Source organism: Convolutriloba macropyga, chromosome 15 (genome assembly GCF_964194025.1).
Source record: "Convolutriloba macropyga chromosome 15, txConMacr16.3, whole genome shotgun sequence".
NCBI lineage: Eukaryota > Metazoa > Xenacoelomorpha > Acoela > Convolutidae > Convolutriloba > Convolutriloba macropyga.
Genome location: NC_134482.1, coordinates 42,423,880 through 42,435,759, shown reverse-complemented (window position 1 = coordinate 42,435,759; position 11,880 = coordinate 42,423,880). Strand labels below are relative to the sequence as shown.

The 11,880-nt window shown below is 38.3% G+C and overlaps 1 protein-coding gene across 2 annotated transcripts in view; it reads right to left on the bottom strand.

Moving 5' to 3' along the window:
• Nucleotides 1-1,677: 1,677 nt before the first annotated feature.
• The window catches only part of LOC142354688 (uncharacterized), a 51,019-nt gene continuing 40,816 nt past the window's right edge, over nt 1,678-11,880 (bottom strand). For both annotated transcript variants that reach the window (XM_075407048.1, XM_075407049.1), the window contains 5 exons: nt 8,073-8,863; nt 7,246-7,914; nt 6,164-6,774; nt 2,987-3,517; nt 1,678-2,323 (listed from right to left, as the gene is read on the bottom strand). In XM_075407048.1, coding sequence (XP_075263163.1) covers nt 2,267-2,323; nt 2,987-3,517; nt 6,164-6,774; nt 7,246-7,914; nt 8,073-8,863 — 2,659 coding nt within the window. In that variant the 3' untranslated portion in view covers nt 1,678-2,266. The remainder of the gene's footprint in view (nt 2,324-2,986; nt 3,518-6,163; nt 6,775-7,245; nt 7,915-8,072; nt 8,864-11,880) is intronic.

The window sequence follows — 11,880 nt, the reverse complement described above, 5'->3', positions numbered from 1 at the left end:
TGCAGCAAAATTATATATTATTGAAAACGTTTGGTAACGTTAAAAAATCTAAAAATAATTAAGGTGGTCAAAAACCTGATAGTCTGAAAAAGCTGACAAGGTTATCAATAGCCCTCAAATTTTTCATGATTCTAATCTGAAAAAGATCGCGAAAGCAAACGGCAGATAATAATCTTAGAAACTAAGTTTAATCTTTTCAAAAAAGAAAGCTCAAATTTAAGAATCAGAAAACACCTAAAATTACACTTCTAATCACTGCGATTAAGACAAAAAACAACACACACCTGTTCCTTCTTGTACATAAGCTAGACAACATGATTTCTTACTAAATCAAAAAAACGAAAACATTTCATTGTTTAGCATTCAAGACATAGAAAAGATAACTAGTCATCTTATACAAAGATCTATCCTCCTGAAGAGAACAAAAAATAGGAAAAGCACAATTCATAAATAAGAAACATTGAAACATTTTGCAAAAAAATGGTCAAAAACTTAAGACTGCATTTATTAAAATAATTTTAACTGATTTTCAAGAACTTAACGCCAAAAAATGATTGAATTTTTATTGAAACGAAATTAAAGTGCCTCATGTTGCACAAAAAAAACTGTTTCTAGCAATTACAACCAAAATACAAACGAAAAACTGACGAAAATCGAAAAAACTACCAAAATCGGATTAGCATATGTACAATTTTATGAAACAAAATTACATCGAGTTAGAAAGAGGCGTTGAGTATAGGAATTATCAAAGAGAAGTTGCCATATTAACTGATTTTTGACAAAAAGACGGTTAAAAGATCCAAAAATGAAGAAATTATTAGAAAAGCCAAAAATTAACTAAAAAATCAAGAATTATGCGTCAATTTTCAACTTGAAACGCATTTTCAGGCTCTGCAAAACACTGTGGTATCAATTTCCGAGGTTGACATTTCAATATAGTATCGAATAAAAATTATTTCTACAAGAAACCAAATTAAAAGGAAAAAAATTGGGCCACTTAGACGAAAAAACGGCTAAAAACTGTCATCTATATGTGCAATTCAGTCAAAAACTACTTTTCAAAGTCAAAAAGTCATTCACTAAACGCAGCGCATAATCAAAAAACTTCTCTCGCTTAGCGAAAATCTGTTCACCAAGACAGCTTTTCTCACTTTCGCTTTTAGGTCAAAATGCCGCGTGAACAGATCTACTTCCTGTAAAAAAAACCGAGAGAAAACCAATACTCCTCTTCGAGTCGTAAAAAAACCAAGAGAAGGCCAATAATAGCCTCAGCTATCGCTGTGCGGCTATTAAAAAAAAGATCTTTTAAAAAATAGGAGGACAATTCCTGACAAACAATTCGACGAAATTTCATTGACTAAAGAACTAGAACTAGAGCGAATTATGAATTAATTGAAAAAAAAACATTTGGAAAGAAATCCGATCACATCAAAAAAGTAAACTTAAAGTTGACGCATGTGAACAAACACAATCAAGAAAGAGAATGTTTGTTGTAAGATAAGCACGAAATTCTGAGTAGGAACTATCAAAGTCCTCATTTTTGCCAAACTTCTTAATTTTGTCTTGAGGTCTCAAAATTTACATCTTTACTTTGACCTGTATGTACTATTTTATGATCTTAAAAGATTAATCATTGAATTGATTGTTTTGTATAGATGAGTCCTGCTAGACATAAGCTCAAAACGAAAATGTTTATTACAATAATTGGATTATTAACGTAATTCCGTTATCATAGCATAATTGGCTAGACCAGAAACCAGGTTAAATGTTGCGCGTTTATCACATGTAGAATCTATGTTTGCTTATTATCAAACAATGCACACAGCGAAGATAGGACGGGAGGTTTGGATGCATGGCATACGTTTCAGATCCATAAATGAAACAACACTTTAAGATTATAGTCATCACATTTCCATCATACACGAAGAAAAGTCATTTCGAAGGAGTCCCAAAACCATAATTGACCTCCTCAACTGAATTGGGGGGTCATAGGTTTTTGGCTCCAAAAGCTGTTAAAGTCAAACGAACAATCATCATAATCAAGAAATAATTTAGTGAATCATTAACAAATATTCACCTCAAGTTGCAGTTGTATGTTTTAAATGGGCTTGCTTCGCAATTTTTGAGTTTGTTTGTTTGCATGTATTTAGAGTTCTTTGTCAAATTTCTCCATCGAAAGATAGGGTTTGTTTACAAGAGTGGCTTTCCATATTCGCCCTGTAGTCGTCTATTGTGTAGTATATACGTGCTGTTATCTCCTTACACTTTACATTGGGTTATAGTCATTTCCACTTCCTACGCCAGATTGACTCCACGGAAACATCTGAAAAAAAGGAAAAAATGCTATTTTAGTTAATTGAGGGAGAACATAATTTTAATAATTACCAAACTCTTGGTCAGCAAACAGAACCTTGCAACTCATTGGTTGTCCGTTTGTAACGCCAGATCAATGAGTTGAAATCAGATCAAATAATGGTTTGATTATGTATTCTTTTCATGATATCAGCTTTCCAGTTCAGATCTTAATTGCTTCAGACGCAAAGGGAGTTAATGGAGATATTATAACTGTAACTATTTTTTTGTTTATCTTCAACCTGTAAATTTTAGTATCTCATTTTCGATTTTATGATCTCAGTGTGACTATCAGATTTCACATAAAGCCCACATCATGTTATATTTGCGGAAATTGTGGGGCTACACGCTATATTACCACTAATCTTGGGGGCTATATTGGAGATTCTTCAATCTTTTCTTCTGTCCCCCCCCCCCCCCCCCCCAGAGCTTAGGTGGTGCATATTATTTGCAAACCCCCCACCCTGCGCACGTGCCATACCACAGTGATTTACGATGTAATGATACGTGTTCTATAACTGGCGGGTGGCTTGGTTTGCGTGTCTCGAGGGGGAGGGGGGTGGGTGCGGGGCTGAAAAACGGAAAAGATCCGATTCGTCTATGTCAAGCAAATCAGGATAGCAAAACTGCCTACGGTATCAGTGCCACCATTATGTGCTGCAAATTGGTGTGAAGCCAGATTCAAATTCAGACTTCTATCATCGATCAGCATTCCTCTACTGTCACACTCCATTCCTGCTCCAGCTGAAAGGAAGGGAGTGAAAGCTCCGGGAGCCGAGTTGAAAGCTTGATTCGCTTCACGTCCGTTCGTCGAAGATAAACCGAGCGCGCTGTTCATTCCGATTCCGTTTGGGTTGCCACTAGGCGTCGCTCCGAATGGCAGAAATCCTCCGTTATGCATGGGAGGCCCCCCCAAAGGGTTCACCATGTTGGGGGGAGGCGGTCCATTTGGGTTAGAACCCACTAGAGATGGGGTGGAGTGGTGGGATGAGAATTGAGCAGATTGATGAGGGTTTCCAGGGTAGAATTGACTAGGGTTGACTCTGTACTGGCTCATGTTGGGTGGTGGTGCAACAGCATTAACCCCTCCAGACCCGGGGGCTAGACCAGTCATTTGGTGAGAATTCGCAGGTGCTACAAGTTGCTGCGATACAGACAAAGTGCCCTAAAATTGCCATTGATATAAAATAGCAAAAACGGAAGCCATTAAATGTTGCTTAACTACGTTAAGAAGTTTTAAGTCTGAAATCCACAAACACAACTTCTAAAATGCCAGATTTTCCTTTAGGTAGAGACAGCTTTCAAATATACCAGTTCGTGTTTCAAGTAAGGTTACGTGATTTTGCTCGAGTCAGTTCGAAAATCTGGCTTGCATCTCAAACCGATACGCTGTTCTCGATTAATGACAGATTTTCTCAGAATCTTCATCAGAAACATAAACCGACAAACGTCGCAAGAATTGCTCTTGAACGACAGGCGAGGCAATTTAATTCAGAGGCTGTTACCTAGATCAATTTTTCTTTATGGGTGTAAAAAACCTTGGGATTCGAAACCCTGACCTCCAGATCCACAGCCATTCGCACTAACCACTGCGCTACAAATCACTTACCTCTGCTAATCTGCAACCGATTTTATTAGCAACACGCTTTACTTCGGAGCAATAGAGATCACTCAAAAACGAAAAACGAAAGCGTGAAAAAGTCACTTGAGATAACATGAATGTTCTAGAAGAAAAGCGCAAAATTGTCAAGCGAAAAATTTTCATAAAAAATACACACACGTTTACAATAGTTGCTATGAACTTCGTTCAAGAGCAATTAATCACTTACCATATACTCACCACACGGTTGTTATCGTGGAGAAAATAACCAACTCCAAAGCAGTGTTCAGACGCTGTTTAAAATTTCTATCGGGTGTTAATAGCACACTTTATAGTATCAAAAAGCTACGTATACCATAAATTGCGCTCTTTAAGCATTATTTGCGCAAGTTTGAAAAGATTTTGAGCACATTTTACGCGCTTAAAAAGAAAATGTAAAATCGCTTCATTCTTTTACAGTTTGCCACAAAATTTGCATAGATTCAGAGCCGAGAAACAAAACTGGCAGAAATTCAACAAAAAAATTAAATGTGTTAAAAGATCCTTGAACGTCAGTGGAACGCATCAGAGAGAAACATCCCATTTTTGTTGAATAAAAAGCCCATTATTAAACTATGACAATTTTCGAACAAGTATGGTGTTTTGTCAAGCAGTGAAACTGTTTGTAGAAGCAAATCAAGTGTTTCGGATTGAACAGGTGCATGGTTATGCTCAACATTAATTTCTCATTCCGACTGTCTGTTCGTCTTTGGAGATGATAACATAAACCGACTACCGTCCGCTCAAATTCTCTCGAACGGCACGCGGGGCAATTTAATTAGAGGGGGTTTAGCTTAGAAATGTTTTAAGTATGAAAAAAGTCCCTGACCCCTCACAATAGCTTCTATATTATCAAAAAAACTTTATTTTAGAAAGAGAGCAACTTAGATAACTCAAAAAAGAACTCAAGCGTGAAAAAGTCAATCAAGAATTCAAAGACGAACCAAAAGAAGTCAAAGTCGAATAAAAAGGGCAAAAACCGTCAAGCAAAAATTTGCATTAAAAAGGCATACACGTTAAAAAATAATTGCAATTAGTCGTTCGAGAGCAACTAATCAGGACGTGCAATCTTGAGCGACGGGGTTGTCCAAGTCTATCGAACAAATGGAACACGACTTCGTAAAGTCACTTGATTCGCACAAGCAAAACAATCAGTCCCACCAACAAAGCTGTTTTGAGATGCAATACAATCAGATCAAAATTGATTGTTTATTTTTCAAAAATATGCTCATTTGGAAGAATCAACAATTCTCTGCAATTTCTCCCAAAATGAAGCAATATTTGAAACATAGCCTGCAGATTGCCGGAAAATAGCCGTGATAGACGCTTGTGGCCTACCCTGAAATGAAACAACTAAAAAAATAAGATAGACAGATCGACCACCAGATATTTAACCGACCACTAAATTTTTGGGTTATAATCGGATAGTCATTTTTATGGGACACATTTGTTCTACAAGGAAAAAGCCCTAATGGAGCTTTTTCAAAAATAACATTCGGTATTAAAACTCAAGACTCTATTGCTCAGGATTTAGGGCAGAAAAGTTTGCCACTACTTAGATGCACACTATTGACCTTTAATTAGTAAATGTTCATAAAATTTAAAGTTCCATAAGTGAGTTCAGAAGTCATTGTTTTGAGTGAGGTAAGTCACGCAATTGACCTAAAAACAGAAATGACGTCACGAACACAAATTTTAACTGCAAAGCAGTAGAAGTCAGTGAAGTCATTGAAAAAGTCAATTCCAAGAAGTCAGGGTAAGACGAAACAAAAATCTGTTAGACGATAAAAAAACAGGAGCGCAATAATAGCCGACTGGAATTGGCGACGCGGCTAATAAAAAGGAAAGAAAAGGAGCGGTAGGAAATCCAAATTTTGGCAATTTTAAAGCACCATTTACGAAGTTTTTTTCGGAAAAAAACCTTTGAAAATATTGGCAACTTGGACGAAACTGAAATTGACACCGGGATCGTTAGAAATTTGTGTTTTTGTTTTGTTTTATTTTATTTCCTCGACTTTTAAAAAAAATTTGTTGTACGTAGCTTTTCTGAACTCTAGTGCATTTCACCGATATGTTAAGCAACTACTGGTATAGCAACAGGAGTTTAGATACCATTCCTTAACAGCGATAATTAAGATTCTGAATATACACTCAACAACAGAATGAACTAACGTTTATAGTTTGCTGAGATGAATATAAATTTGGAATAGAGTGGCTATGCAGTGCAGATGGGGGTGGTGGAGGTTGCTGTGAGGGCGGTGCTACTGCGGAGGCTACAGATGCCGCATTGCTACCCACCCCACCCAGGTGCCCAACGGAGTCCCCTGGACCCCTAATCATTGATGCCCCACTTCCGACCCCTGGCGGATTCGAACCCGACATCTGCTGGGCGAGAGATCCAGGTTGTCCAACGACGCCGACCGCGGTTCCAACAGAGGAAACAATAGGGTTGTTCTGGACAGGGTCGTTAGTTGGCCCGGGTACTCCCCCCATCGTGTTCTGGGAAGGGTAGAAAGACGCGGGGTTGTGTGCGTTGGTTGCAGGTGCGTGTTGGGTACTAAGAAAGTTCGAAGGTAGATGATGGTGCGAGAGAGGGACGTTGTTTATTGCGTTTTGTGCATGAGGGTGCGAGGTGAGGGGGTTAAACAGTTGAGGGGTTGCCTTCTCGAGGTTTCCACCAAAGTTGGGCAGCCCAGCGAACAGGTCACTAGTTCCGGTTGGGTCCAGACTTGAGTACATGGAGCCCAGGTGAGTATTATTGCCACCACCCAGTGATGAAAAACCTGAAAAAAAACACTCATAACACTCCTTAGGCTCTCAGTCAAACAATAGTAGAAAAAACTCTTGTGTTTCAGGTACTTGAAGATTAAGAATTCGAATCCGAAAAACTGCATCCTTTCAATTAGGTGTGTCCGTAAAATTCCAACAGGACACCCCAAAATGATCACTGTGAATGTTATTTCCAACTTGCATCTTGACTTTTTTTAAATAAGTTTCCAGTCTACTTTCAATTAGGGGCCCTTCAGTATAAGCGAATGAGCTTTAAGATTAAACTCTCGCGAAATGGGGCAATTTTAAAGTTAGGTGTGGGCTACATTTAATAAGTTCGAGTTTTTCTATTATTAATTGACAGTTGTTTATGACCCTTTCCGATTGTAACTTGTGTTGACCCACAACGTTTTAGACACCCTTAAAGTTGAGTATCACCGCCACGCACAGTTGGGGCTTTTGAAGATAATTTTCAGATTACTCACTATGGCTGTTGTGGGATTGTATGTTCTTTGAGGTCGGAGCTTTCCTTTCGAACCCAATTGGAGCGTGCTTCTTTTCACTCCCTACAAGCTGCGGCTGGTTACCAAGTGTTCCCAGTCCAGAATCTGACATCGTTCCTCCCCCAATGACCGGATCCTTTTGAGGAGTCATTTGAGGGGCCACGGAACTGAATGGTCCCGGCTGGTTTCCAGTTTGAGTCGCCGTATGTTCGGATCCACTTTTGGACGAAACCTCAGGCGGTGAGACTTTCGGCGAAGTACCTTCCACGACGCCATTTCCGGAACCTCCAGACGGATGTCTGGTTCTCGAAACACCTGTCGGGCTCGTGTTCTGGTAGTGCAGTCCAATATTTAACCCACCGCGGGTTCCCATTGGGTCGCTTAAAGAGGTCGAGGTCCCTTGTCCCGATTCAATGGGAGCGGTATTAACTGACGAAAACAAAGAAGATGGCTCCGATTCTGGGAGGTTCAGGGTTCCAACTGTGTTGTTATTGGTACCGAACAAGGTGTCTAGAGGTATGTTTACAGAGTGACTCAGACCAGCCGCTTGAATGGAACCCGGTTGCATCTGCTGCGATGGCGGATGTTGAAGTTTAGGACCCATCACTACCCCGGAACTAGTTTTTGAGCTGCTTGACTTTTGGTTTGACTCTGAAACAAACAGGCAATTCTAAACACCGGCTAGTGAACTGAAACTCGAAATTATGAGCGATACCAATATTCCTCCCACGAAAAATTGTAAGGCTTCAAAAACATGCTCAAGGTTGAATATGGGAGGAAAAGGTGACTTAAAAGACAATAGATCTCACCTTTCGCTGATGCTTGATGCCGTTCAAATGCTCCCTGAAACCCTCCGTAGCTCCTCGATTCCATCACACCTTTCTCAGAACTGGATCCAACGTACACATTCGATTGCCAGATCTTGGGAGATGGTCCTTGATTGAGGATAGCATTCAGCACATTGTTGTTATTATTTCCATTTGCTGCAACATCGCCTGCCTTCCACGCACTTTGAGCTGACGCCGAATTTTGAGCACCAACAGCAGCCTGAGTTCTGGAGCCCACGTTTCGGCTCCCGATTACCCCAAAAGACGGTAAATGCTGCGAGGACTTCCCAGGAGTATTAGCACTAGTCCGATTCAAATCATGATGCGCAGATGTCGTTGCTAAACCCAAACCTTGTTGCTGATTTGCCCTTTGACTTTGAATGCCGAACGAGTTAGAACCAACGGACTGCGCAGAATTAGCACTTGACGCACCGAACTGTGAGGGGTAGTTGGCACCACTGCCAATTCCATTAAACGACATACTAATGGGTGGCTTCTTAGCGCTGGTAGTTTGATTTGAACTGTAATGTCCAACAGTAACAACAGAATTCGGAATTGAAGTGCCGGTGATGGATCCAGTTGAATTGACGATGCTATTATAGCTACTAGCAAAGGTGCTTCCATGTTGCAATTGATGTTGAGCGGTGGTGTTATTGTTGTTGTTTAGACTCTGAGCCAGGTTCTTCGGAATGTGCTCAGTGATGTCAACAGTCGGATCCTGTATCAGGATGTCGATCAATTTCTCCGCCCACTTGACAGACTCAGCACTGCCCCTGTAAACCAAAGACATTTTATACATTTAACTCGTGTCCTAGAGCTACGAGTTAAACTAGATGGAAAAACAAAGTAGAAAATAGATAGCCGAAAATGCCCGATTTGTTCACTATCCGCTATTTTTTTCATTTTGCTATGACTGATTACAGCTACTAAGTTTTTCATGAAAAGCAGAAAAATCAGCAAAAAAATAGATGGATTGCATTTTAGGGTTGCTGGATTGGCATTTTAGCCGTAAACAGCAGTAAAAACAAAATAGCTTGCATAATCTCCAGGTTATCAACATCTCTGATACCCACTGAAAGAAACAGTTAAATCCTACAAACTTGAATATCAGACAACGTCGGAAAAATTGCTCTCGAACGATAGGCAGGGCAATTTCATTCAGGGGCAGTAGCCTAGATAAAATCTTCTTTATGTGTACAAAATCTTCCTACTAGGGAGACATTCGACCCATCGACTTCCGGAGTCCTGAACAGAATCATTTAGACCTCGGCTATCAGACCCTTCTTATGTCTTATCATACATTTCGCTTTTTGTTTTAGAAATAGACTTAGCTTAGGAGTGAGAGCAATTGAGATCACTCAAAAATGAAGGTGAATAGTCACATAAAAAAAATGTTCTTGAACAAAAGCACAAAACGGTCAAGCACAAATTTTTGCATAAATTAAAAACTGCTTCAAAACTCGTTCGAGAGCAATTAAATTTTGATTATTTGCTTTGCGAAAACAAGAAAATATGTTGCTCGCAAAAACTTTCCAGCACATTCCCAACACAATTTTTAAATTCAGATACATTCATAATCATTTTTTGAGTATGAACAATAAGATCTAAAAAAGCCGGCAGATTGCCGGAAAAAAGCCGCGATAGACGCTTGTGGCCTATCATGAATTGAAACAACTAAAGAAATAAGATTGACATATCGACCACCAGCTTTTCAATAAACCTCTAGACTTTTTGGGTTAGATTCGAACAGTCATTTTTATGAGACACATTTGCTCTTAAAGGAAAAAGCTCTAATGAGGCTTTTTCAAAATGAATATTCGATATTAAAACTCAACACTCTATTACTCAAGAATTAGGGCATATAAGTTTGGCACTACTTAGATGCACACTATTGACCTTTATCTAGTAATGTTCATAAAATTTAAAGTTCCATAAGTGAGTTCAGAAATAATTTTTTTTGTGAGGTAAGTCACCAAATTGACGTAAAATGACGTCACGGAGACAAATTTTAACTGCAAAGCAGTAGAAGTCATTGAAAAAGTCAATTCCAAGAAGTCAGGGTAAGACGAAACGAAAATCTGTTAGACGAAGTCAAAAAACCATAGCATGAAAAGTCCTGAAATTCGATTCAAAAAATTTCCATTGACTAAACCAGAAACTAGATCTACAACGGAGTGAATTGAGAAAATCAGATAAAAGGAAAATAAATGCACAAATGCCGCATGTGAACAAAAAAACCACTAGCAAGAAAAGCAAATTAGGTTTAAACAAATAACTAGGCCTAGAAAGACCTGAAAATCATTTACTTTGCTTAAAAAGGCAAATGATGGTTATTAGTAAAGAGACAAAGCAATAAAACAACACAAGAACAAAAACAAGCAAGACTAAAAATTCAACTTTAATTTTTTGAAAAGACAGGATCAACATCAAAAAACATCTGCTACGAACGCAAACTGCCAACTATACTCCTCTATTTCTCATTAGCAACCTATCATTATATGTCGATGAGTCCTCTCACTAATAAATTTAAATGCTAAGACAAAAATATCCAAAAATTGCAAAAAAGCTTACTGAAACTTTTTGAAAACACCTTGTATAAAAGTCACAGGACGCAACAGCTACAGAAGGATACAATTACATCAACTAATTAGGTCCTCTATGACCACAGTTCAGACCTGTTATCATTGAGATTAAGTGACAAGACAGCAATAAGTACAACAAATACTAGCAAGACTAAAAAAATGACTTAAGATTTTTTTTTAAAAAAAACGAACAAGCGTACAAGTCAAAAAAGCAATAGCTATGAGCTGAAATGACTTGCAAAAATTGAAGCTTTTTTAGCAATCAAAAAGACCTATCAATAGTTAGACTAAGAGTTAAGATGACAAAGTTGAAGAGAAAAACTAGCAAAACTCAAATAAAAAATCGATAATTATTATTGAAAGCAATTAGCGTCAAAGTCATAGAAAGCACAAGCTTTGTACAAAAACGATTAAATCGATAACTTTAACCCCTATTGGCAGCATCAGAGACCTGTCCCCAATGAGATTTAATGATAAGACATCAAAAAGTACAATAAATACTTGCAGAACTCAAAAATTAACTAAACAATTTAGAGAAAAAGTAGTGTCAAAGTCAAGAAAAGCACTAGCTAGCAACTCGAGCCACTAATTAGGTTATTTTATGCCTCATAAGCAACCAATCAGATCTTTCATTGATGATACTAGGTAATCAGACAACAGATAATTTTAAAAAAGGGGGCAAAATCTAAAATTCACTAATATTCTATGACAACAAATAATGGCAAAGTCATAAAAAGTATTAACTGCCACTTAATGAAATCAAGCAAAGGCAAATAGGCATAATTAGAACACATATGTACCGTCTTAAAAGCACTGACGAAGAGGAAACTCTGAAAAGAGAAGACAATTTGACGCAACTGAAAAAAAATCCATCACAAAAACCGCCAAACTGTTGAAACACCGTTTCTCACCACTTTAAAGGTACTTTGAAAAAAATCACGCCTCATAACTACTCGATTTTTCGCTCCCGTTATTATTTCAGTATGACCGAAATTACCACTAATTTGATTTCTCACTGACGTGAAAAGGCCGAAAAAAGCGTGAACAGATCTTAAAAAAAACAGCGCACCAATACAATTCAAATTCTTTGAATTGTAAAAAAAGGAGCGCTATAATAGCCACCTGAAATTGCTAACGCGGCTATCATGAAAGACCAACATGGCTCGAAACATCATTACGATGTCTATGCGCAAATAATAACACAGGCA